This window comes from Sebastes umbrosus, chromosome 16 (assembly GCF_015220745.1).
Source record: "Sebastes umbrosus isolate fSebUmb1 chromosome 16, fSebUmb1.pri, whole genome shotgun sequence".
Lineage (NCBI taxonomy): Eukaryota > Metazoa > Chordata > Actinopteri > Perciformes > Sebastidae > Sebastes > Sebastes umbrosus.
In genome coordinates, this window is record NC_051284.1 from 26,405,016 (window position 1) to 26,432,937 (window position 27,922).

A 27,922-nucleotide genomic window follows, 5' to 3' on the forward strand; every position below is an offset into this window, starting at 1 on the left:
TCTAGTAGAAACACAAAATACAAGTATGAACCTGAAAATGAGCATGATATGGGACTTTTAACTTAAAAATCTATGCAAAGTTTGAACATCTGCAGATTTGTGGCAACTAAGTTAAACTATCGAAGACTGTGATATATAGTTGAAAGCTCCAGAACAAACAGGTTGAAAAATTGTTTCCAAGATATCAAATGAACTGTCAACTTCTATAACCAGTCTATTTCTTTATTCTCCAGCCTGCAGGTGTAGATCAAGTTAAATAATGCTCAGTAGTTTGCTTGGTTGTTAATTCTGGGTTTTTCTTTTTAGAATATTTTATTTTCAAATTTTTTAGTTAACCAAATATACAAAACATACAAAACACAAACTCACACAAACATGGCTCCAAATTCCCTCCCTATCCCACCCACATACAAACTGAAAAAGAACCATACTGAAAAGGAGTAGGCTAGTTAACTATCAATTGAATTAAAAGGATATAGAAAAAACAAATTAAATACACAAATAAAGAAATCATAAATGCAGTGTTCTGACTTATTCAGATGACTAATGATGTATCAAGTCTGATCATTTTGTTATATCAAATCCGATATAGGTGTTGTTAAGGAGTCCATATAGGTTAAATAGGGTTGCCAAATCTTCAGAAAGATGTTGTATTCATTTCTGAGAGTATATGTGATCTTTTCAAGTGGAATCCAGCTGTTCATTTCTAAAAGCCATCTAGATATGAGGAGATGGTAATCAGACTTCCATGTAATTGCTATATACACTTCCTGGAGATGCATAGAGCTATTTCTAAAAACCTTTTTTGAAAGTTTCCTAAAGGTGTACTAATGACTGTGAAATTCCCTAATAAGCAAATTTGAGGATCCAATGGGAAGGTAAATCCTGTAAATCCTGCCAAAAGATGTTAAGTTTTGTATATGACCAATTCTAGGTTGAATGCCTGTATTTCCGACAGCACTTGAACGCAGCAGTAAAAGGGAACGCCCACCTCGTGTCAACCCGTTGACCAATCAGCGTTGGAGAATCAGCTGATTTCGTCACATGACCGTCGCTAACATGCAGCTAGCCTGCTAGCATCACAGGACAAGAGAAAGCAGCAGCTAGGAGTGTAAATAGTCTCCAGTTTCAGAGGAAACAACACAAAGAAATGAGTAAGTAACTTAAATGAATACTCGCTAACTTGTGAATGATTTAAGTGTGTTGCTGCTGGCTGTTATGGAAGTTAGCTAACTTAATGTTTCAGCTGCAACCAGTCAGCAGGATTTAGAGCTAATGCTAATGCTATCTAGTTTCATAATGTAGGTAACATTAGCTGTCAAATCTGACAAGAGAGACCATCATAGACAGTTTAAACCCTCTGACCCTCATCTTTATTATTATTCATATTATTAATATATATGTGTATGTGTATATACTGTATTATATATATATATTTTACACATTTATTTTCTTTTTGTTTTGTTTTTGCTCCCCCTATGCTCTACACACAAAAGGAAGGATGTCTGTATGTGTTTAAGAGTAGATATATGTCATCTAGCCTCATTCAATGCCAAACACACACCCATTATCCACATCACACACACACACACACACACACACACACACACACACACACACACACACACATTCTTCAACCTGCTTTTATCCCCTTGTATTGTCTTAGTTTTGTTTTGTTTTGTTTTTGTACTTTGTTATTTGTCTTTCTCTGTATAATATATTTTGTTTTTTTTATATATGTCCCTGCACATGTCTTCACTTCTTTTGTAATCACTTTATAACACAATAAAAAAAAAAAATCTGACTGAACACAGCAGCTCACTGGACAACTGCTTTGATTTCTCTCTCAACTTGCCTGCTTTGTTTGCACAGATAATTAAAGGTACAGATGATAAATAAGAAATAAATATAACATTTCACATCTATGGACTTGCAGCTGAGTGATGTGGTGTGTCATTGAAGAGAACATGCATGGATAATAGGTTGTAAACAAGCATGTTAAATTAATTATTTTTGCTAAGTGTGTAACAAATTTACAAAGCAAACTTATGATGAGAGGAAATGAAATTGAAAGTGTATGAAATCAATTTCAGGGAGTGATTACATGTAGTAAATTATGCTGTTAACCCATATAATATGTGTCAATTAAATAAAAATCTATAACAATACTGTATGAAATGAAGGAATTCTTAAATCAAACTTCATGATTCACTCTATATTTTTCACTTACACTGTCATACATGACTTACTGTGTAGAAGTATGAGGAAATACATTTAAAACATCAAACAAACAATGCAAATCCAAGTTTTATACTTCAAAAGACAGCTATAAGAATTGTAAACAAAGCTGCTTATCAAGAACCAACTAACCCACTGTTTCTTTAATCAAAGGCTTTAAAAATCAAAGACTTGGTAGATTGTCAAACAGCACTAATCATGTATTAGGTAAACAAATCAAATTACTACCTGCAAGTAAGAAAAGTTGTTTAAAATGAGAGGAAATCAATATTATTTGAGAGGAGTATGCAATATGAAACAAAGGGTCAGGACTAATGTAAAAAAAATCATTGCTTTTTTGGTCTCTTTTTGGTTTTCTGCTATGTTGTGTTGTTTTCCACTGTTCTGTTAGGAGTATTTATTATTGTGTTTTGTTCTTTTGGTCTTTTATCCCAAATTGTTTGTATGATTATTTGCAGACAGAAATAAATTTCATTAATATATTTCAGCAAGTTATTTCATTGTATACATTGACCTTAAAATCACCATATTCTGTGTGTTTCAAATAACATATATGTTTCTTTTTTGTGTCAAACTCAGTCTGCTTTTTCTTTCTGTTTCAGGTGAGGAAAGCTCCAGCGTCCTCCTTGGCTGTATGGAAGTAAAGGTGCGTGTCCAGTTGTGACAGCTGAGCGGAGGTGAGTGTCCCAGTGAAAGTGGCCATGCATCCTTTCGGCTGTGAGGCTGAGACCTCCCTTCAGGACCTGTTTGAGTACTTCAAGAGGTGCCTGCAGCATGGAGAGTGGGAGCTGGCCAGCGCCTGTGTGCCACAGCTGGTCAACTCAACAGGAGGACTTTCAGAAAACCTACGAGACATAATCAAAGCTATTGTCTGCCATCCTTACAATTTAAAGTGAGTCACGCAGCTGCATATTCTCAATATATTGATTTTCTTTGTGTGTAAAAATGTGAATTGTTAGATTAATCAAATGTAATGCAGTGTTCTTAAGGGTTCTGCAAAAAATCCCCAAACCTAACCGTTATATTTGTGTTTCTATTTGAGCTGTGGATTTAAATGACTGTGTGTTTGTGTTGCAGATGGGAGTCTGTGGGCAGTCCACATAAACTGGCTTGGTTTTGGCTTCAGGTTTTGGAGAAATGGACAGAAGAGCAGGTAACACTATGAAACAACATGTTTAGTCACGTCATCCTCCAGCTGCATGTTGGTATCTGAGACCATCTTGGTTTGTGTTAATTTACAAATGATCAAATCTTTGTTGGAACCACAAAGACAATCTTGTGTCCTTTCACAAAGCAGCCAATGTTGTGTTGTGAAATGGGGTGAAAAGGTATCACATGATAACTCAACTCTTGTTTACTTTCCACTTCAGGTTCCTCCCAACATCAGAAGAGAGCTGGAGTTCCTGCTGCTCCTGGAAGAGCTGGGCTCAGAGGGTATACCACAGACTGCTCTCAAGGTTATTATTATTTTATCATTTTACAGATGTCTGCTGTTGATAACAAAGTCGTAAAAACTAAATAAGAAAACATTTAAACCTTTTTAATTAGATTGAGACACAATTTTATATTCACAGGTGCCAAGATTAACTTGATTTGTTTTGTTTTACATGTTGTGACTACAGACTGAGATAAATTTATCTTTCAGCAGGAGTTGCACCAAGCCTTCTTGGACACACAGTCCCAGCAAAAGGCCACAGAGGGTTCAAGGTCAACAGATGCTGCTGTTGAGTCTTGCCTGCGAACCTTATTGGAGAAAAAGAAGCCCAGACTCGCCCAGTCTTTAGCCCATTTTTTACAGGTAGAGTCAAACATATTTTAACTATAATAAAGCAACACAAAATGTTTAAAAACTATCAAATAAAAATAAAAAACGCTGTCTTTTGTTTATCAGTTTATAAAGTATGTTTAAATTATTTTAAACATCATATATTTGCAAATCCTTAAATCACAACTGTCATATTTGTCATAGTTATATAATTAAAATCAAACAAACATTTGAATGCATGTATAGATTTATCTCATTTTAGAACACCTGCATGCTCATTTTTGATTATTTTCTCCATCTCCTACAGGACCAGTCATGCACAGAGGACCAAACTCTGCAGCACACATTCATCCAACACCTGATGAAGGAGCTGGGAAAACCGGAGAGAAGGCCGGAGAAGGTGGAGGAGTGGGTGGAGGAGATATACGCCGTGTTGTCCGTGATGCCGTGGAGCTCTCGTAGAGGCGGCGGGCAGCTGGAGGCGCTGTGCGAGGCGCTGTGGGCGGCCAGAGACGGGCCCCTGAAAGAGGAGAGGATCCTGAGCTCACTGCTTCGCCCTCGCTGTGACGCCCTCGTCTCTACTTACTGCTCCGCTGCTTTGAGGCTTCAGAGGGATCATCTGCTGAGGAGCGCACCTGATACACAAGGTAGTCTGAGTGTGTTCAGCTCTGGTGATGAGAAGCCCATTGAAGAAGGTGTGCTTATATTTAACTGGTTGTGGTGCCACGTAAACCTCTCTCTCCTTTGACTTTTGAATTAATCAATAAAAGTTGAGAATTATTTGATGTTAGTAATTCTCTTGGGATCTTCAGGATTTGATTTAACCTTTAGCTAAAACACAGATTTCAGTATGAATATGTGACGTGGCCCTTTAAGCAATCTCTATGTTAATTAGTTTGGCCAGACTGCTTTGTAAAACAGACGTTTATGTTCCTATAAGTCAGTTCCTCCTCATTATTTTTATAGTACTGATATAATATATTTACATAACCTGAGGTTTGGTCGTCTGTGTTTTCAGTTTTAAAGAGCAAATGTTGGCATCACCTCATTTCCTCTTTCAATCACACTTCTGCTTCTGTGGCGGCCAACGCTGAGCAGTTTTTACTTAATGTCATGAAAACTTTACATGTGACAGCTTTTCTTGCTCCTCTGCAGTTTTGTTATGGTTTATGGTTTTGCCTATATACAGTGATGACATGATTCTTATTCAATTCGTATTTTACTAATGACACAGACTAAGCTTTTATCAAGGAAAGACGTAAAAAAAAGAACAAGACACACAATGTAATGTTCAACAAACCCCTAAATGCCTCCCATGATATCTTATTTACAGAGTTTCTAAGAGGAAACAATTTGAATATTTTGATGAAATACTTTTACATTCCCTTGCAATACTTTATTTTACTCGCATACATTTTTATATGACATTTATGTTACCTGAAGTTCCAGGGAATTTTACACACGGAAGTCAAACTTGTTTTGCTTCATGCGCCACTGAGCAACTTTCATAGGAATGAACGCCCGCCTCCAACGCTGTATCCACTTCTCTTTAAACATCCATGTGTAAGATTAATAAATGCAATAGGACGATGGTTAAACAAGGTCAACTTTGTTTTAGCCTCCAACGTAAATTTATAAACAATGTCTCGCAATTTATTTCATAAATAAAATACACATATTATATACCAGGCTAGGAGGAAGAGGGCCAATTCAGGATCAGTTTAAAAGCCTTTCAATCTTGCCGTTCTCTCCATCTGTTGACTCTTGTCTTCACCCATCTGTCTATCTGTATCTGTATTCGTTTTCTTTTTGTTCTTCAGTGAATTGGTTTCTTTTTCTCTTTGCTGATCCTGCCTCAGTATCAGCCATAACCACAAAATATAATGTCAAAAATGTAATAATTATCTAAAGGAAAATCTCCTCCTGCTCCCTTTTAACTAACTAACGTACTACTCACTGCCAAACTTTGCCTGGGAAAATGTAAACATACAGTTGGCTCTTCTGGTCCGCGTGCTGTAAATCATTATCTTCTGATTTTGCGGGGAATCAGACCCGATGACAAGCATTAAGGTCTTGTTTGCTTATATAGGTCATAAAGAGGCATCAGTATTAAATTGAGACAGTTTCATAACCAGTTAAAAACACCTTAAGGTAACTTTAAATAAAAGCCTGTTACGGATTGTCATACTTATCAACTTGTTTCCACTATTTTCATATCCCGTCTTAGCGGACCTTCCTGAAGCAGAGAAGCTGGCCCTCAGTTTATGTTGCCACAAGGATCGTCCATCCATCTGGAAGACCATTTATTTTGAGTGCCTTAGTAGTGGGAAGCACTTCCTCGAGCAGGTCTTGGTAAGTAAACCGCTGGGAAAATAGTAAAACTAGTTTTGTAATCAGATTTAAATCCCCACAAGCAGTAATAGTGTGTACACAGTTTTCTTTCAGTAGCATCATGACTCTGTAGTTTTCATAATTACTACTGACAGTCAAGTAAAGTTGGTTAGCAACCACATGTGATGAAATTCAATAATGTAATAAGTTCCTTCCTGTAGGTTACGGCACTTGACCTGATTAAACACGAGGAGTTTTCTCAGCTGAGAGATTTACTGAAGTTGGAGTTCCAGCCGTTATCTCGCCTGCTGTTGCTGCTGGGATGGACTCAGTGTCGCAGCCTGAGCTCGGCTCAAACGCTGCTCAGCATCCTTCACCGAGAGCAGGTCAGACGTCTGCTTGTACCTCCACCTCTACAGCTGTTTTACAGCTGTTAAGTGTCAGTTGTTGCTGATACAGTTTTCACCTTCTTTTTAGGCTCCAGCCAACGACTCTGTTCTGCAGGAGTTTTCCGATCTTTTGTCGTCTCAGCTTGGAATACTTGAATGGTGTAAAAACAACCATCCGTAAGCATTCGGTTTTTTGTTTTCTTTTTGAATTTTGACTGGCATTTTATTGGGCACGCCCCCAGCTTGGAGTAACAGACAGGAGTACCGGCATGGGAGTAAAGCAATGTACTGCTGTGGACGGGGCCGGCAGCAAAATGTATTTTAGCCACCTAAAAAAAATTAATATCAGTTTCACGCTATATTTAGGATATGTTCACCGCCTTACCTTGCCGCCAGACAGCCATTTCCGTCGGGGAACTGAAGTATCCATCTGTGCTCTCTTCAAAGCAACCAGATCATTGAAAAAAACTGTAATTTTACCTCGCAGAACACAGGGGTTGCTGGTTTACCTCTGCCTCGATCAGTTAGTTTGTTTGGGCTATTGTGTGACTGTGGTGAATCCGAATTAACCAAAGTCACACATTAACACAAACAAGCTAAGCGATTGAGGCAGCGGTAGACCAGCAACTCCCGTGTTCTGTGAGGTAAAATTACAGTTTTGCTGCTGTCCCTGTCCACAGCAGTACATTGCTTTGCCCCCGTGCGGTAACTCCTGTCTGTTTCTCCAAACTGGGGGCGTACCAACCATCATCTACTGTAGGTAATACACTGACTATGGATAATGACCTCATACAACCCCACTTCAAAACACCCAAACTATCCCTTTAATCATTATTTATTTGTAATATTTACTTTACTTTCGTTCAGAGGGATTTCCATGGAGGCATTGCTGGCACAGCTGCACACTCTGGACAATCACTCTGCCCTCTATATTCTGCACTCCCTGACTCCTTTGGCTCAGTTTGAGGAGCGCAAGATAGTGGATCTGCTGCAGCAACTTCCAAATTCACCAGGAACAGGTCAGCATATTCATCATCCTCTCCCTTGTTGTTTGTTTACTGGAGTCTGAAATTAGTTTTTGGGTTGATTGCCAAAAGAATAATGTACTTTTTTTCCCCCTGCAGATGACACTGAGGTCGTCAATAATCTCAGCTCTGGTGCGCAGAGGAACATAGTTTTGTTCCAGGGGTTCTGTGCCATGAAGTATGCCATCTACGCTCTCTGTGTAAATGCACATAAATACTCTAACTGCACCGAGTGTGAGTCGATGCAGCATCAGCAGCAGCAGCTCTCTGAAGCAGAACTGGACCAAAGCCAAAACTCAATGTCCTCAGAAGGTACAAAAGACGTCTTTCTTTTCTGCGGTGAAGTTTCGGTTTGATGACAGATGATAGAAACATTTCCTTCCTGCTCATTTTAGCTGATTATAATCTTGCTCACATGGGTAGCCTGTTTTAATATACAGCATTTGTACTTAGTTTTGGTAGTGTTGAATCAGACCACTGACTCTAGAAACTTGTAAGCCAAATATAAGTAATTGCTTGTATATGTAAGATGGAAACATCATTAGTATCTTTAAAATAACGTGCCGTTACAATCATAGACAAACAAAAACATAAACTACAAATAGACTACAAACTATGATGCCAAGAAATCACACAGGATTTCAGCAGCCATTCTTGACCTTTCCTTTTCTTATACAGTTCTGAATGATATGCTGACCTTGTTCTTCTCTGTTTGTGTTTTCCAGGTTGCCCTTTTCTGTTCCAGCACTACCTGTCAGAGTGTCAGCTCTACCTGGAGGCCGTGCCCGCCATGTTCCGCCTGGAGCTCCTGGAGGACATCTTCTCCCTTCTCTTCCTGTCCACCGCCGACTTTGCCCAGCAGATCCAAAGAGACACAAACACAAACCAGAACACAGGGAACGCCACTCAGTCCGAATCAGATACAAGAAACACAAATGTAGAATTGGGAAGCAAAGCAAAGATGGACGAGACGGAGTGCAGCACGAAAGAGAACCAGAAGCTGCATTCAAGTCACCTGGAGCTGGGACACTTTATCCAGGGCTGCAGGGGGTTCCTGGCCGACGTGACGGCCATGGCGGGTTTTCTGAAGCTGCTGAAAGAAGGCTTGGAGGGCATGTGTGTGGTGGGCCAACAGGAGGGACAGGAGGCGGGAAGAGCGCTGCCCAGAGAGACCGAGGCGGCGGAGAACCTCGGCTGCTCAGTGACGGCAGAGACATTCGGGACTCGCCTGCAGAGGTTGTCCAAACGCACAGCGGAGGCTCAGTGGAGGCTGCAGATCATCACCAGCAATCAGGGCAGTGGAAGTGGTGAGATGGACACGATGTTTATTTAGCTTTTACTTTTAGTTTTTTGATTTGGGGTGGTTGAGTTCAGATAGAATTGTGGCATTAATTCTTTAAGTCTTGATAGGGAATTCACTTTCAGGTTCAGAAAGTCCTGTCCAGATGTCAGCGGTCAGCTGTCCTCTCACGCCTCTGGGACGCAGCAAGAGCTTGAGTTTGAGGAGACGGAAGAGACCAGGGAGACACGTTACAGAGAGACAAACCTCAGTGGAGACACACAATGGAGAAATTAGCACAAGCACATCAGGTGAGGCATAAATAACAGCCTGTCCTTTACATGTGTACATGTGCTGATTTAGGCTGTCAGATCTACCTTTTTGTTTTCCTGCAATTCATTTTTGTTTTACAGATTTCGATTAATTTTGCAGCCCTCCTCACAAATAGTTTTATTATGAAGTAAAAATTGCACTTTCTGTATTTTTGTGTGCTTTAATCTTCCCTCAGAAGAGAATTAGATTAAAGATGAGTCTTTTTTAGTGGCAGTGAATTCACTTTTTTAAATGAAGTTCACCCAAATGACTCCGATCCCGACCTTTGTCCTTCAGGGGAATTCATAGTAATCTTTTAAAGACATGTTATCTTTGTGGATTTATGACAAAGTGCATTTGTCCTTTGTCAGATGGTGGGGGAGGGACAGGTTGTGTGGAACTGGAGGTTTGTCCATGTGGAGGTCCCCACAGCTGGCTGGTCCCCGCCATGTTGTCCCCTCCAGAGTCTCTACTCATGTCCTGCATCCGCCGAGGGAACTTCATGGAGGCTCATCAGGTCTGTGTTGCAAGCTGGACTTATTTGTGTTTTAGCAGCTTCAAAGTGAATGTTTCTCATTTTTATACTTTTAGTACAACTACTACTAATATAATATAATATTACTACCACTAACAACACTGTTCTTATGCTTACTACCAATATCATTACTACTACAGCTACTTCTAATTATGATAAACCTTTATTTCAGAGACTACTTGGCTGAGTCCTGTGTGTTTCTTGGCTTCTCTGCAGGTGTCTCTGGTGTTTGATCTGGAGGCGTCTGCCTGCTGTGGTGAGCTAGTGTTCATGGAGCGTTACAAAGAGGTCCTGGTGGAGCTGGGACAGGTGGAGCAGAAGATGGAGAGCCAGTCTATGTCTTCATCTTCGTCCTCCTCGGAGGGTTTGGGGTCTGTAGCTGTGTCAGCTGCAGGGAGGAGTCGGCTGGGCAGCAGCGGGCGGTCAACCCTGCAGGCCATCGGAAGTGCTGCTGCTGCAGGTTCACATTTACTTATATTCATATGTATTATGTGCTTTACGTTTTTACATTTTCTATGTTCTTATCGCCACTTAATATAATATTTATAATGTACAGTAGATAACTCTGATCTGACTTGTGTGTTTTTCCCTGCAGGTGTGGCTTTCTACTCCATCGCAGACATAGCGGATCGTCTTCTCAGCACCCCGGCTCACCCGATGCCCTCACTGGAGGACGGCTACTGGCTGAGCCGCTGCACTTCAGACCCCTCTGGCCTCCTCTACACGCTGCTGGAGGAGCTGAGCCCAGCAGCCATGGCTGCCTTCGACCTGGCCTGCTGCCACTGTCAGCTCTGGAAGACGTCCCGACAGCTGCTGGACACCGCAGAGCGCCGACTCAACAGCAGCCTGGAGGCTCAAGGTAATGCAGCCTGAACTGTAGATGTTGCAGGTTACAGAACAGATATATTGGAACATGGAGGTTTAGACAAGACTAACTACAATTTTATATGTTTATTAGCAGCTTTGCACAGGTAGTAATTTTGTTTTTCATTTGTATACCCTGTCTGCCTCCCCAGGAGTGAGAGTTGACCCTAAGGTTCCCCATTCTGAGGGGATCTGTGGATTTCCTATGGTACTACAGCAGATCAGCAAGATCCTGAATCATTCTGGCACTAATAAGACTTCTGTCAAAACAGGTGAATAAAAAAACTCAAACAATTTCATTAGGGGAATTAGAAAATGTGTATTTATATCGATATTTGGCTAGTCCGAATCAGAGTGAAATTGATTCCTTTGGTTTGTTTTCTATTTAGTCTGGTTCGGTTTCACAGTGAACAAAATAAAGCGGACCAAATAAAAAAAAAGTGTACGAAGGAGCAAATTTATCATTTTCGTCTTGAGAGCTGCCACTTCTATACAGGGAATTGTGGACTTTGATATATTGCTGTCGAAGTAAAGTAACGTTATTGTGCGCACGAATCCCTTCTCCTCCAGTTTATCTCAAATGGCTTTATCTATATGGCTAATATCGCTATTTTTATGGACTTTATTTATCATATTCTGTGTGTTTCTCTTCGGCCGAGATGTCAAGCAAACGTCAGACTTCTGCAGAAGTCCCAGTCAGTCGGAGTACAATTACTGCGTACACAACTGCCCAAACAAACTACACCAAAGCTCAATTAAAACAGACTAAATGTTGGCTTTTGAAAACACCATAACATGCCACTTGGCTGCTCCAATAATGTAAAAATCCGATCACACAGTGACTTGCAGATGCAAAATAACTTTCCTGTCCAATATTATAAATGAAGCAAATGTACAGAATAGTTTCTTTGTTACGGATCCGCTCTTGTTCATATTAGAAGCTGTTGGGGAAGACCAAGTGTTCGCCAGCCCATTTGGTTGCTGCATCCAGGAAGTGCTCCTGTGTTGCTACCCGACACTGAGTGAAGAGGGCATCGCTGCTCGGCTCGGTCTAGCTCAACGTTTGGAGACCACCCTGCAAATCCTGAGCACTGCTACAGATGGCACAGGTCAGCATGGTGGTAACCACAGATGCAACATTTACTTTGTTTTGGTAGTCACATGTTGAACTATACATTCATTTCAACAGAGGGCAGTGTGGGCAGCGCTCTGCTGGCACAGTTGGTCGAGCAGGCCAGTCTGAAGCAGTCGGAGCTGGACGCCCACCCCGTGCGCTCCAGCATGAAGCAGCTGCTCCGTTCTCTGGATCAGCTTTGCCCATTCGAGCCAGACGGAGATCTTGCCAGACCAGATTATGTGCGCAGTTTCCTCGACTACGTCAACACACTAGCATCTGTGTTAGTGCGCAGCCTTGGTTCAGAGGGTAAGATAATTTGTCATTGAGGAGAGATGATGTGCTTTCTGTGACCCTTTAGGAAAGAGATGCTCATCTAAAACCAGAAGGAACAGTTTTAGATTCTTCTGCCTTGTGCATTTGGCAACAGTAACTTTTAACAGCTCTTTAAAAGTTTAAGTAGTTTAAGTGCAGAGTGCTGTTTTATTAATTATTCCTGCTGCTTTTAGACATCACCGTCTCAGTCTCAACACTCACTTCCCCCACCTACATTATCACAGTTGGTACTGGAAATCAAATCAGCAGGCACTTTGTAATAAGTTCACTTTTGTACCAAACTCTGCCTCTCTCGCTGTTTCTCTTAGACCAGAGCAGTGGAGTGAAACTTGGGAATCCACTGCTGGTGCTGCTTCAAGCCCCATTTCAGCTTCTCTCCCACCTGCTGTTTGACAGACAGGTGGCTCCTGAAAGGTACGCACAGTCAATGTGAACAAGTATATACTGTATAAGCCAGCAGTTTGCATCCTATGCTATTACTCACCTTGTTACAAACTGTTGTATCTCCAGAGTGCTGTCCTTGCTGCAGCAGGAAGGCCTGCGACTGAGCGTCCAGCAGGTGATCGTCCAGCGATGCTGTGAGAATCTGCCGGTGTGGATCTCCTCTCCAGGTGATGACAAAGACTGTAGTCGGGCCAGGAAAGATGACGGAGAGTTTGGCGTTGCCAGTTTGTCCGTCCTGCTCCAGCAACATGCTCAAGAGCACGTTTCAACTCTGGGAATCACAGAGCCTCAGTCTGATGCGAGCTCTGATTCTGAGGCCTCAGTGGATGAACACACCCCTACACCCACCAACCTCTCCACCTCGCCACCATCTAATTCCTCCTCCTCCTCCTCACCCTCTTCCTCAAGCTCTTTCCTCCTCACACCGTCGGCCCTGTCTTTCCTAAAGTCTCGCTCCCCGTTACTCGCCACGCTCGCGTGTCTGAGTGCCTGCAAAGGAGAAGCTGCCCGGACACAATCCTCCGGATGGTCTGGCTATTTCCGCAGCAGCCGTAAGGAGGTCGTCCTAGATGAAGAGCAGATTTCTCGTGAAGCAGACAACCTCCTGATGGAGTTCCCTATTCTCCGAGCTTACCTTCACACCATGGCTGAACCGCTGCTGGACACCCTGTTGAGTGATGGCGAGGAGGGTTCTGCTGGACTAGGGGCGGTTGTTTGTGGGAAACCCCTCGTCAGTCTCCTGCTGTCTGGGCCTCAAGAAGGAGTCTCCCAGGTCGTGGCTGCTGAGGCCTTCCAGAAGGCTCTGTCCTCCAGAGACCTGGGCCGAGCCCTCAGTCTGCTGGAGCTGTACGGGCAAGGCTGCAGCCAGGAGGGGGCGCTACGAGACCGCCTGCTCGCCTGCGCTGCATTAGAAGGTGAGAAATGATGGCCAATGCATTTTAACATTGACAGCATACACTTTGTGTGCCTTTTAATATGAGCTCCAACCTAATACATACTGAGGTGACATTATTTTTTCTAGAAAACAAAGTTTTTTTTGCTGCATAGGGCATACCAAATTTTCATTACCAAAATTGCAGTAAATATATTTCACCTTCCAATGTTTTTTTTGTGAATTCCTGGAAACAAATGTAAAATGCAGCAGATACTTTACTGTTGTTATAAATGTACAGTAACTAAAATGTTTGTTTATTTGTTTGCTCAGATGGAGATGAAGGTATCGGTCAGCTGTTCCGTGTACAGGATGCCAACCTGCGGGCGCGTGTTGCCCTCCAGGCTCTGGAGCGATGGCCTCTGTCCGCCTGCCTGGAGCTGCTCGAGTTCTGCCTCAACGACCCGAGCACAGAGGCCTCGCTGAGGACAGACTTAGAGCTCAAGAAGAAAGAACTGGACGTCTATCACTGGGTAATTTATAGAGATAAAGTTAGTTTTAATCTCCTGAGAAATGTATACAGTATAGTTGTCATGCAAGCATTCAGTAATTATTGCTATAAAAACTCAGGTTCACAGTGAGGTTGTGTAACTGAGGTTACTTACTAAGGTACTTACTTTTCAGTATTGGCTTCACTTCTTGCATTACATAATTTTCATGTGTTGACATGATTTGGCAGCATAACCATGCACTACATTCTTCAGTGACATATTTTGACTTTACACTGTGACATGCCATATATTTTACTCCTCTCCTGCCACAGATGTTGGATTTACAGCCGCCGTTGCCGTGGGCTACTTGGCAGGAGCTGATGACGGCATCTAAGACAAAAGCTGAGTCCATGTTGTCTATGATGGTGGAGGCTAAAGTAATTACAACACACCTGCAGCAGTTTGCTCAGCAAACACTCACAAATTGTTTATTTATAGGATGTCAAACAAAAGCTTAACCCGCCTTAATCTCTAAAATACATATTTGTTTGTCCATATAATAAGATAATCATATCCTCTTTTTTGCAGGAGTTTGCTCTTTGTGCCCAGTGGGTTGAACTCTATCCGGTATCTGACCAGCTGAGACTGCAGCTACAGACTCAGCATTTGCTTCATCTGCTGGAGAAAGGACAGACAGATGAGGCTTTCCAGGTCAGCAGCGCTTAACGTCCAGTTAACTTTAGATTGAAATCCATTTTAGGATGTAAAAAAACACTGGTAAATTTGTCCGAAATTTGTCAGGGATCACTAATTTGATCCTGACTTCTAATTATCTTAAAGGTCCCATATTGTAAAAAGTGAGATGTTTTTATTATTAAGCAGGTTTAAGTGCTATATAAATACTGTGAAAGTATCGAAACCCTCAATCCATGGAGAAATACACACAGCCCGTACTCAGAAACTGTGCCTTTAAACGAGCCGTCAGGATTTCTGACATTTTGTGATGTCACAAATCTACAATATATAGACAATTTCATAGTTATAAACATTAACATTCTAAATGTGTCCCAGTTTATTTCCTGTTGCAGTGTATGTACATGACACCAGCTGACAGGAAATAAACATGTATCTAAGCTGTTGCCTAGCAACGCAATTCGGTTGAAATTTGCTAAAACGGAGCGTTTCAGACAGACGGTAAATACAGGCATATTCAGATAGACAGTATCAGGAAAATAAAGGTTTTTTTTGAACATGTAAGCATGTTCTAGTAGAAACATGAAATACAAGCATGAATAATATGGGACCTTTTAAAGAAAAAATATAGTATAAAAAAAAAAAATTTCAAGGCTGAACAATTTTTTTTTTTTATACTTGGTATTTTTTGTTATACTTCGTATTTTTCAACCCAATTTTCCTAAGTGACTAATGGGGACAACAATTTTTGAAATTAGTCCAGTATGGAGGGAGTCAGTTAGAGACAAAAACATGGGAAAATAGGGTTGAAAAATACCAAAGTTACCCTTTAACAGTCAGATTCTAACAATATACTCTGTTGTTGCCTTGAAAAACAAGTCATCCTTGTAAGTTTGTACTGCTGTATGTAGAGGAGAGAAAGCCTTATGATTGTTTGTAACGTCTTTAATCTTTAAGAACACATTAACCCTCATCTGTGATTCTCAGTTATTGCTGTGAAAGTTTCTCTCTCTTTTGTTAATGTCCTTTGTACTTTACTTATTTTTCTTTTAGTTGCTGGAGGGCCTCTCAGACTTTGTGGTCGGCCTAGATGTTTGTGAGCGCGCTCTGGACCGCCGCCCCGGATTGGCTGCCTGTCACTTCCTGGCCGACTACCTCACTCTGCATTTCCAGAGGCAGGTGTCTCCAGCGCGTCGACGTCACATCCACGCCCTCCACCTGGGCTCTAAGGTTTGTGAATGTGCACTGATATAATTTCTAATAGTATTAAGCAGTGACAGCGTTGTTTTTACATCAGTGGATGTGTTTTATCCTCTAGGTGCTGCTGACTCTCCCCCCGGCGGCCAGACAGGAGTATTTCCCCCTGCTGTCGGAGCCCCTGCTGATGCTCGAGCAGCTGTTGATGAACCTGAAGGTGGACTGGGCAGACGTGGCGGTGCGAACCCTGCGGAGCCTCCTGGTCGGTCAGGAGGCTGGCTTCGGCGCCGAGGACATCGATAAACTCCTGGCAGACTACGCCTGCAAAGCCCTCGACTTCCCCTGCGCCCCGAGAGAGAGGTCTCGATCTGGTCAGTGCACATTGTATGGTGACAATCACCGACACATGCAGAGAAACCTTTTGAAACAGTGTTTAGGACTGACTGAAATGTGTCTGGTATTGAAGTTTTTAAAAACTTAACCCTAACACTGGAACATATACTGTATAGTCCTGAAACATGACATACCAAAATTACATTCTTCTCCAAATTACCTTCTTCTTGGCTTGGAATCAGTGGTGCTTTAAAACACAGAATGTGCTTGTGCTTCAAGAAATACTCTATAGTACATATTTTAGCACAGCCAATTACCATAGCAACTTGTGCTTAGATATTTGACTGCTTGTTTTTCAGACTCTGTCATCAGCCTCCAGGATGCGCTGACGCAGTGTCCTGCTCAAGACAGCGGCTCCATATCATCCACTCGAATCGAATCTCCAACATCCTCGGCTGGTGAGACATTTGCACTTGTTTAACAGTAATAATATGAAACACATATAGAGATTTTACCTGCATGCAGAGTCAGACACACAACAGCACTGCTGGAGTTTATATGTTGTCGCCCAAGGAAACATAAATATTGATTTATCCTCTTTCAATCCCTGAGGGCGCCGGCGCTCTGGGCCGGCTTTACCGTTTTTCAGAGGCTGTAGCAGGCGCAGTTTTAGAGCTAGAGTGAAGATACTGGTATCACATGAAACTAGAAAAACAAGGAATGAGTCTTTAAGGAATACATTAATTACGACCATGTCATGCTAGCATGTTGGGAAGGAGGTCCCTTGACCTCTGACCTCAAGATATGTGAATGAAAATGGGTTCTATGGGTACCCACGAGTCTCCCCTTTACAGACATGCCCACTTTATGATAATCACATGCAGTCTTGCTTTGAAACTTGTGTTTTATTGATTTTTCTGATCTCTTTCTGGTGTTTAATCACAGGCAGCACCCCTACACACACCGCCTCCTCAAACAGCACGGACAAGGAGAAGGATCGAATCTCCGCAGGGAGGAAACGTCGCTTGGCTACCAAGTTCCAGCCTCCAGACCAACCGCCAGCCCGCAAAGACTGGGTCCCTGACACCAAGCAGCACATGTGCATGGTCTGCCAGCGTGAGAGGTTCACCATGGTGAGTGGGCAAAACACTGCAAGACTCCCTGGTGTTAATATGTCATAAATTAAAAAGAAGTACTTGCCGACATTTCAAATATATTTTATACATAAAAGTTCTAAACAAATTCCCCCATGGGGACAAATAAAGAATATCCCACCTTACCGTAACACCGTGAATAATGGTTATCTGTGTCTTGCTTTTTTAGTTCAACAGACGGCATCACTGTCGGAGATGTGGCCGTCTGGTTTGTCACGCGTGTTCAGAGCATAAGATGCCCGTTGACGGCCGCCCAGGAGATGAAGAAGTCAGAGTCTGTGACCAGTGTTACGCCTACTTTCACCCAGAGTAAGACCAAACCTCAAATACAATCCTTTTTTTAACAACACAAGTACTATACTTAGAATAATCTCTTCAGACAAAGGGGTTTCCTGTATTCATGGGAAGTCTTGAGGTTGCGGTTATATGACATGTGCTGTAACCACTCGGTTAACAGGGCTCTCCGAAAGGATGAAGATTCATATAAAAAATCAGATATGTTGCTGTGTTTGGAAATTTATTTGTGCTGTTTTCTTTTTTTCCATGTTCAGTTCTGACGATGAGCTGGAACCAGCTGAAGGTAATTTAAATAACATCAGAAATTGTATGTGAACTATTTCCTTTTTGTTATATCAGAGTCAGAAAACAAAATTGTTTTTATGCCTCCGTGCCGGCGACAGTCGTGGTAGGAGGTATTATGTTTTTGGGTTGTCCGTCCGTCTGTCCCATTCTCATGAACGCGATATCTTAGGAACACCTGAACACCCATCTTCAAATTTGGCACAAATGTCCACAACGTCCACTCGGACTTAAGCATGAACTGATTAGATGTTGGTGGTCAAATGTAACTGGGACCTCACAAAACATGTTTTTGGCCATAACTCAGGAAGTCGTTATGACAATTTCACACAAATGTCTAATAGGATAAAATGATGAAGTGATGACATTTTGTACAGACATGGATGTAAACTTCAACTTGACTAGTTAGTGGAGGCATACAACCACGGGGCTCTAGTTTTTTCCTCAAACTTTTTTATTCATAAGTAATATATTTTTTATTGGCAATCAGCATATAAAATTAGTTTCAAATATTTTATGAATACATCATCCATTTATGTTCATCTAAAATCCCCCATTTTAAGATGATAGGATTAGTGAAAACTGAAATATATGAACAATTAGGGAGGGATCTTTTCTTGTATATAATCATAGATTTGCAAAAGTGTTCCTTCTTCCATTATGTTGTATACAACCGTTTGTCCAATCTTTAAGCAGCCGTTCTCTAATCAGTAATGTATAGAGGCGATGATGATGAGCTGTCTCTCTCTGCTCTTCTGTCTGTGTGCAGCGGCTGGAAGCCCCGTCATCACAGAGGAAGCTCTGGATGGGATGCTGCATCTGCCTGAAGTGGTCCAACGACAGATCCAGCTCAGCACAAACCCTGCAGAGAACCAGCTGCTGCGGACCGAGTTCTACTATGAACAGGTCTGGATCTCAACATTTCTGCACTGACACTTAAGCAATTATATTCCTTGAATGCTATTCTACTTAACGTTATGGATTATAGTGCATATAATTTCTGATTGAATGCAGTATTACAAGCTGAAAGTTGAGGTTATTTCTATCATTTTAGATAGTTGACAGACCACTATACAGTTGCCTTATAGTAGAATGAACCCACTAAGACTAATGATGGTCTTTTTCCTGAAACTCCAAGGCTCCTAGTGCGTACCTCTGCGTGGCGATCTTGTCTCTGCACAACGACCAGACGGCCTGTGGTCACCAGCTCATCAGCCACTGCCGCTCTCTGTCTCGTAAACTCACCAATCCAGAGGTGGACGCCTGCCTCCTCACCGACATCATGCGGCAGCTGCTCTTCAGCTCTAAGCTGATGTTTGTTAAGGTTGGCCGCAGCCAGGATCTTGCCTTATGTGACAGGTAAGATGTAACCCTCGGGCATTTCTTCCTGTTATTAAAGACACTGTGCATTAATTTCGATGGTGGGAAAATGAGTGTGAGATAGATCAAAGTAGATAGGAATCTAAATGTGATGTGTGGCAGTTGGAAGAACATTAAGGTTACAACGCCTGGGAGTTAAACACAGGGCTTTATTAAAGGCCCTGCAAAGCCAAACAGGTGCAATAAAACAAACGAGAGTTAGTGGGCTGTCAATTAAGTGCATTCTGTACATCCCAGATGGTCTCAGAAGATGCGACACAAGTGAAAACACCTATGTGGGTGGACCCCGCTAAGGCATTTTTCCACAGAGGACATTTTGACATGTGACAGTACGGAAAGCACAGTTGTAAATTATAAAATGAATGATGGATGAATTCCATGTGTTTGTTAAGTTTCTGTATTTGAACAGGGGCAATACATAAAGAGCATTAACCTTATATAAAACATGGACGGATGTAATGTACCAGGTTTTAGCAAATTGCTATTTTCTGACCTAATCTCTATAAACAGATTTTGCATTCATGTTTATAGTCTGTCAACAACAGGACAAGATTTTGGTACTGGTAGCTTTCTGGTTTCCGTAGTAGTCTGTAGTCAGAGTAGTACTGACCAATCACATCCGAGCAGGCTTTGGTTGAATGCAGGTAAGCAGTCTGTTTGGAGAGAAAAAGAGGCAGAAGGCATCGTCTGAAATGCATCTGGGAACCCACAGATTATCGTCTGATGATAATTAAGCTTTTTATTCATTTGAAATTAGTTTGTAAACTGTCTACTTGTGAACCAATCCGGTTGTGCACATCGTCTCTCAACTCAAACTCCAGTCTTGCATCTCAAGTTGCTTAGGGATGCACCGATCCGACTTTTTCAATCCCGATAAGATAGCGATACCCGGGGCTTTGGGTATCGTCCGATACCGAGTACCGATCTGATACCAGTGTTTAATTAATGAGCTGTATGTCTCACTGTGTGGAAGTGACTGGGATCAATCTTTTATGTGTAAGGCAACATAAAGCTTGACATAAAAAATGTGTTCCTAACTTTGTAAAACAAAATATCACCAATAAATACACAGAGAGAAATTGTTCTTTATTATTAAAATAATAAATGGTACACCAACAACTTTTTAAAAAATCTTAAAAAATTAACAGTAATTACAATTCAAGTGTAAACCTTTTTAATGCAGAAACATTAAAACGTTTTTAAACAGAAATTAAAATTACAGCATACAATGTATATAGTATAAAAACATAACAATTAATTGAATAGATCGGCCTCATTATCACCGGTATCCGATCCAGCTGTTTGAGTCAGTATTGGCCCGATATCCAATTCGGTATCTGTGCATCCCTAAAGTTGCTAATCGGACAAAGTTATTATAGCTAACATGTTAGCAAACAACTGTGTTCTTACACATCCAGCATACACGGAGCAGCGTTATCATCACAAAGGAGTTATGATTTTGGTGACAGCTATAAATCCAATACTCCTTCACTCTTTGGCTTCTAGATGTTCGACTTGTGAAACCTGTGGCTGTAAAAACAAATAATTGAGCTAAAAGAGGCTAAAAAGCTCAGTAGAGCTACAGAGGTGGATGTTAATCCTCCTTGGGTTCATCACTACCAGGGACCCCTTTTCACAAGGAAACATAGTCATCGATTCATTGTTAAAACATATTGATTAATGCAGCTTCAGTTGTTGGCTCACAGTTGAGGGCATGACCGATGAGTCGTCAACCACAGGCAGTTTGCTGGAATGACTCCAACAGATTGAAACTGAAACTCATTGCATGCTCCTACGTGTCACTACTTGCATAGGAATCTATTGCAGCTATAAGCAGGTTTCTGACTGACTCTGATTGTCTTTCCTCTATCTGTCTTACACAATTACACACACTTGATTTGTCACAGTTTTGCTTCCTCTTTTATTTTATTCTCCCTTTTTCCACAGTTACATCAGCAAAGTAGACGTGCTTAAGATTCTAGTGACGGCCAATTACAAATATGTCCCTTCTCTGGATGACATTCTGGAGACGTCTGCTGTCACACGTCTCCGTAACCAGCTGTTGGAGGCAGAGCACTACAGGCTAGCTGTGGAGGTGAGGCAATTAATTTTATTATTGTCACGCTTCTATCAAACACCTGACGTTATGCAACGTTAACACCCCTCCCACCCCGGTTCAGTTTCATAAGCTAATCTGTTGTACAGTACCTTGCCAATAATTTATATTGGCTTGTGAAACCTCTAATTTGTAGTTTACGATGTTCATACTTATTGTACGCCACACCTCTTGTTATTGTTTTGATGTGCAGGTATATTTTTTTAGCAAAGGTTATTTGAATTAATCAGAAGGTTCACTATGAAATACTTCTGTAGGATCAAGTATGTGTATATTTTGTGCTGCCATTCAACAGATTCAAAGTGGATTAAATTTATGGTAAAATATTTTAGAGTATTGATACATAAGTCAGTGTTTGGATCATAATTTATGATATTTTCAGAGTGGAAAAGTGTCTAAAACTTCATTCAGACCATCATGCTGCAGATAACCCATTGGTTAGGTAGCTTATTAACCCACCCAACCTATTTAATGATAAAATTAAATGAATACAGACTCACAGAAAATTAAATTATATGGCTGCTCTTATTGTCACTGGTTGTTTGGCTGCTAGGTGTCTACCAAGAGTGGCCTGGACCCTGGCGGCGTGTGGCAGGCGTGGGGGATGGCTTCTCTCAAGGCCGGTAACCTCTCAGGAGCGAGGGAGAAGTTTGCCCGCTTCATGAAGGCTCCGGTGGATCGCAACCAGCTCAACCTGGGTCCCTTACTGCTGCAGGAGGTCGTCCAGCACCTGGAGACCACTGTGCAACCCACTCTGGCCACGGTAGGAAGACACGTCATTCTTTATCCAACCACTGGTAGACATGCTAACTGCCATTACAGCCCATGCAGAAGTAGAAAATATGTGTCGGGTCGTATCGTGCGTGAGTGCTACATTGTAAACAAGTTAGACATTTCCCAGCTTGCATCTATTTTGCATCGCCCACACCATCATTTTCAAATGCTAATATATAACCAAATTAACATTCCTTTTGCAAAGGAAACTTGCCAAGCACTTCCCTCTATTGAGGGATTTATTGTGCTCTATTATTGCAAGGATGGAGTAGAAGGTGGGGATTGTTTACAATGACTCCAGCTGTGAATATAAAATCAGAAGCTCATACTAAAGAAAAACTTGTTTGTGTGCTAAATAAATTTAGCACGTAACAGTGAAACACACATACATCACAGCAGCTATAACCTAAACATGTCCAGAAATCACTGGTGAATCTGCCTAATATAAAACTTTAGGTATGAAAAATATATATATGTGACTATGTAATTGCCTTTCATGCAAAGCAATAAAAAAAAATTAACACATCCTTCTTAAAAACATAGCTAAAAAAATAATTATTTCAGTTTCCACTTCTGTTCATTTTTATATAAATTCCTGCAGTATATTTAGTAATAACACAGTATTACTGCCGGCAGAGTCACTCCTCTGGTTTGCACCATGTTTTATATCTATGGTTTGCACACTGGAGTCAGGATGTGTACCTCTGTAAGACCTCTTCAACCCTCAGCTGTGGAACATGACACATTAGGTATCTCCTACATATTTTTGTTGCCAGCAGGTCTTGGCTCGTTCACATTGAGAGGACACTAATAAGTTCTGGCTTGTTTGGCTTCTATTAGCCAGGATTACAGAGGAATTTCAAGTGAGAGAGCCTTGTTAAGTACAATATACGTATGTGGTTCTGTCTTCTTCAGGAACTACTGGTAGTGGTTCATTTGATGGAGTAGAGCAAACCAATGGCTGCTGGAACAAAGGATGCCTTTAAACTCTTAGTCCTTCCTGCAGGCACCCTGAAACGCCGGCCCAATAGCAATAACTCAGACCCCCGTACAAGGGGTGCTCAGAACAATCCAGAATGGCCTTGGCCTTCCTGAGAACCAGTTGATGGTAGATGTCAATAAGCTGGGCCTAACTTTACTCAATAATCCAATTCCATGACACCTATTCAATAACATAAAAAAATACTTAATTACAGAATACTTGCTTATGTGCACATATGAATTCTTGACCTTTTGTATGATGTTTGTGTTGTCTGTGTCAGACTCTTGGTGAGGACATCTTGGCGTCCCTGCGGGAACTGGAGGACGCACTGTGCGAGGCCGGTCCCGTGGATCGACCAGAGGGTCAGACGCAGAGCAGCAACCTCCACCAGGAGTGTCTCTACTACCTGAACACATACGGCACTCACATGGCACTAATCAGCTTCTATATGCGTCATGACTGCGTGACGGAGGCTCTGACATACCTGCTCAACAAGGTGAGGAGTATTTGCTGTTTTTATTTGATTTCCAATGAAGACATTGAAGTATGTTTGGAGGTTTCTAAGTCCTCTTTTGTGGTGATGTTTGTCTGGAGTCAGAGGATCATCTGACCCAACTTCAGATAAGATTTGACACCGCGCTGTTGCAAAGATCTGGCTTGATGTCAGGTTACCTAAACTCTGTCCAGTGACCATGATCCCTGTCTAGGCAAAAATGTTATAAAAGTACACTTTAGTACTCTGTTTGTATCAAAGGAATAAGCTGTAGGTTGATCAGAACCATAAAAAGGTTGAACAAGTAGCAGTGTACCGAATGTATCGCTCAAGTAAAGACCGAGCATGACTGCACTCTCTTCTTCTAAGACAAAACTTTGACACATATATGCTTGACACGTTTTTCTACATTTGTCGTGGCTCAGGAGTGCCCAGATGAGGTTTTTCTGGAGGGTGTGTTGCAGCCCAGTCTGGAGCGGGGGCGTCTCGGCATGCTGCAGGGCATCCTGGAAAAACTGGACCCTGGCCTGGAAACATGCAGCCGCTACCTCATCGCCTCCTGCCAGTTCCTGCAGCGGCGGGGATACTTCAACACCCTCTACCAGCTCCAGCAGTTCATGATGGTTAGAGTCTTTAATCTATTGTCTTATTCATATATTTTATTAGATTTGTTGTAATTATTTTTGGAAAACCCAGAAATCAAAGCTGTGCCTCAGCTAACTGACCATTAGCACACCTATAAAAATGTGTATTTTTTCCATTCAGACAGGCCTTTAGATTACAATATGAATTTCCCAAAAGGGGCTGTTGGCCTCGTGGTTAAGACGAATACCATATGTCCTAACCCGGTCGAACATATAATTACTGATTTACAGTTTAAACCAGTGGTTCCCAATGTTTTTCTTCTTATGATCCCTTAATACGAAGCAATGTCTGAGGCCTAAAGATGTAAAGCTCTTCAATATTTTGCAAGGAAAAGGTAAAGATGAAAGAAAAGGTTTGATAAATAAACAATTTTATGTGTTTTTTTTCTAATTTCCTACAAAAATAATCATTTCACAACCCATTAGATTCATCTTGTGACCCCTTGTAGGGGTCCTGACCCCCAGGTTGGGCACCACTATACTCTATACAGTCAGTCTAATTAAGGCAAAAATGACATCAAAAAAAGTCCCTGAAAAGAACAAAATGCACAGAATTTACATTTGTTGTAACTTGTATAATTTTGCATTTGAAGAGTGATGTGATGACGTTAGATTTTTACAGGTAAATAAATAATAGCTTTTTTGTAATCTGTAAAATGCTGTTGTCCCTGGACAGGATCATGTGCGCGCGGCCATGACGTGTATCCGATTCTTCACTCATGGAGCCAGTTCGTACCTACAGCTGGGAGAACAGCAGGTATATCTCTTTTTTCAAAAATCTCCCCCGCTCATATGAGAAAGTTGACCCTGCCTTTGACCTTAAATTTGACCTTGACCTTGTACAGCGCTGGTTGGTCCGAGCCAAAGAGCACCTGAGGACATACCTGCAGGAGCAGCAAGGTCGGGGTGCTGGGAGGAAAAGGTCTTCGGTCAACTCATTCAGGAAGATGATGTCGTCCAATGACGTGTCCAGGTTATTCAATATATCCTGATTTCAATTATTGTTATTGCTACCACTTTTGCTTCATACATGTTTGCTACCTGTCAAATAGACTTTTCAAAGTATGGACCTCTCCTTCCTTATTTTCATTAGGCACATGAACACAATTGAGCTTCAGCTGGAGGTGACACGTTTCCTCCACCGCTGTGAGACCGCGGCCTCCTCCAAGGCGCCACAGACCAGCACACCTTCCTCCAAATCCACTGGATCCAGCTCACCACCTACACTGTTTGGAGGAAGCCCCATGAAAGTTGAGGTTGCCTGCAAGGTGAGGTTTTGGTTGTGATTATCCCAATACTAAACTTTCTGTAATTAAAACATGTTTAAATGGAACATCACCTTATAGCTGACTTTATTCATGGACATAAATATCACTGTTTCTATCCATTAAAGGCAACAAAAGGCCCCAAAAATAATCTTGACCAAATGAAATGGACTGTTACCTTAATTAAAAAATTTAAATTATGGATTTCTCTAGTTTTGAAAATAGTTGGAAATGTAACTCAACAAAATATACAACATAGGTCTAATCGTTTTTAGATATTTTAATGAAGAAAAGTTTCATATTATACCTTTAAAATATTTAAAAATGACTTGACTGGTTTATAAAAACTATTTAATAACTTTGTTGAATATGTTTAAGGTGAACTTGTTATGTATAACTAATGTAAAATATTAAAGGCCTGATTGTTTTCTGTGTTTAATGTATATTATATATATATATATAAGAACATTATGTCGATCATTGATCATAAAATCAGTAATATGTTTGTAATTTGTATTATTGCAGGTGATGCTCGGAGGAAAAAACATAGAAGAGGGTTTTGGAATTGCATATAGAGTTATACAGGTATGTTGTGTATGATGTGAAGTAATCTTTGTCATGTTTTCTGATAAAGTATTTGTTCTCCTTTTTAAAATTTAAGTGCATACATCTGCCAAAATATTACATGTGTCACCATTTATCCTTTACACATCAGATCCTCTTTGCCCTGTGACAAATGTTCCCATAAATGTTTGTGTAATTTATTTTTCCAACAAGCAAAAAAAGATCAAAAACATATCCCCCGTCCAACTGTAATGGCAGAAGAAATTAATTAACTTTTATAATCTTGGATTAGAACACTTAAGAGTAAGCTCCTCTCTTCCTGCCTCAGGACTTCCAGCTGGAGGCCCAGGCGGTCTACGTGCAGGCCGGCCAACGGCTCGTCCGACAGAGGCAGTACGGAGCCGTGCGGCAGCTGCTCAAATGTGTCGGTGAATCTGGCACCGCCACCAAAAACGACTGCGATGCCCTCATCCTCAGCTGTGTCTCCATTGCAGATAAGGGACCAGCTGATGTGAGTGACCGAAACCTTTTTGAAGATAGTAGACTTTAATGGAGACAGACAAGGATGAGACACTGAGTGTACTATGATAACAAATCGTGACCGTGACTCGGCTCCACGTTGTCTGCTTTGTGTTTTTATTTCCCGAGTGCCAAGCGCTCGCAGGCAGTTTCCAACACATTGGTCATGAAGACTTTTGCTGTCCTTTATCTGATTTAGGCCAAGGAGCTGGAAACTCTCATTCTGGAGACCAAGAGCACAGAAACCAAGGTAGCGTAAAACTGCATTTTATTCTTCTCTGCTTGTCACTATCATTTTTCCTGCCTGAGGCTGTTTTTTATAAATATAGAAATCATAATGACCTTGTTGTCAGGTCACTAGGGGTTGAGTGCCGGCTATTATTCTGTTATAATCTCCTCCTAATTTTCCCTCTTACCCACAATATCACTTTGTTTTCCTGTTTGTCTTATCTGGCTACTCCATAATCTCATTATTAGTGACCTGCCCGAGAAGGTCAAACCAGCAAAATGATCCTCTTCACTTCTGAAATCAGTGTTCATAGATGCTCAGAAAGATGTATAAAAGAAAAATCATTGATGATCTAACTCTCATCGTATCCATCTGCAGATCAAAGCCTACCTGCTGTGCAGTAAACTGCGACCTGCGTACCTGCTGGCGGTGAAGCTGGAGTCGAGCCGAGCGGGCCCGTTGGTCCAGGACGTCCTTCAGGCCGCCGAGGGAGCACAGGACTCAGTGATGCAGAATATCTGTGGCCAGTGGCTGACTGAACATCACAACAAGTCATCTCAGCAGCGCCAGGGCCGACCCAATGCCAGGTAACGGGGCAGTCGGCATAACGAGGGATCACACATACAGCACTTGACAACAAATGAAGCGCAAATAAGAGGATCCAGGGTTTCTAATGCGACACAGTCCGAGAAATGTGTGGGGAGGGAGATGATTAGCAAGATTTCAGATAGATATGACTGCACATAATACATGTTGTGAGGCAAAAGCTGCAGATTATTATAATGATGGATTTACAGCACACTTCACGCCCATACAGTCCCATACAATCACTCGACAGTGTATGCTGAAGAGCTAAAAGAGTGCTACAGGATTGAGTCCTAAAACCTGGAAATGAGTTTGCATTTCAGCACTTCTGGTTCCCTCATCTCAAAGTCAATGGTTTTTTGGTTAACTGCTTGAAATAAGGTCTGTGGTTAACACAAGCTTAAGAGGTTTTAATGTTTTG

General features: G+C 41.5%; 1 protein-coding gene across 5 annotated transcripts; it reads left to right on the forward strand.

The window, feature by feature from the left end:
• The first annotated feature begins 1,031 nt into the window (after window positions 1-1,031).
• On the forward strand, window positions 1,032-27,922 carry zfyve26 (zinc finger, FYVE domain containing 26). 5 transcript variants are annotated; one of them, XM_037796798.1, is made up of 43 exons: window positions 1,032-1,154; window positions 2,841-3,130; window positions 3,316-3,391; window positions 3,609-3,695; window positions 3,884-4,036; window positions 4,311-4,650; window positions 6,231-6,355; window positions 6,556-6,720; window positions 6,812-6,900; window positions 7,591-7,742; window positions 7,848-8,060; window positions 8,474-9,055; window positions 9,159-9,338; window positions 9,711-9,856; window positions 10,091-10,334; window positions 10,470-10,733; window positions 10,891-11,010; window positions 11,677-11,847; window positions 11,928-12,161; window positions 12,497-12,602; window positions 12,699-13,546; window positions 13,837-14,036; window positions 14,327-14,431; window positions 14,583-14,705; window positions 15,741-15,917; window positions 16,006-16,255; window positions 16,577-16,675; window positions 17,163-17,350; window positions 17,541-17,680; window positions 17,923-17,951; window positions 18,720-18,856; window positions 19,089-19,309; window positions 21,278-21,425; window positions 22,000-22,209; window positions 23,483-23,698; window positions 24,121-24,318; window positions 25,016-25,096; window positions 25,185-25,312; window positions 25,433-25,607; window positions 26,130-26,189; window positions 26,497-26,679; window positions 26,887-26,937; window positions 27,295-27,922. In XM_037796798.1, exons 2-43 carry the CDS (start codon window positions 2,940-2,942, stop codon window positions 27,505-27,507), a joined length of 7,818 nt encoding a protein of 2,605 aa, XP_037652726.1. In that variant the 5' UTR covers window positions 1,032-1,154; window positions 2,841-2,939; the 3' UTR covers window positions 27,508-27,922. The 5 variants fall into 5 exon arrangements, with proteins under 5 accessions (XP_037652726.1, XP_037652728.1, XP_037652729.1 ...); XM_037796800.1 differs by having other exon boundaries at window positions 11,680-11,847; XM_037796801.1 differs by having other exon boundaries at window positions 9,174-9,338.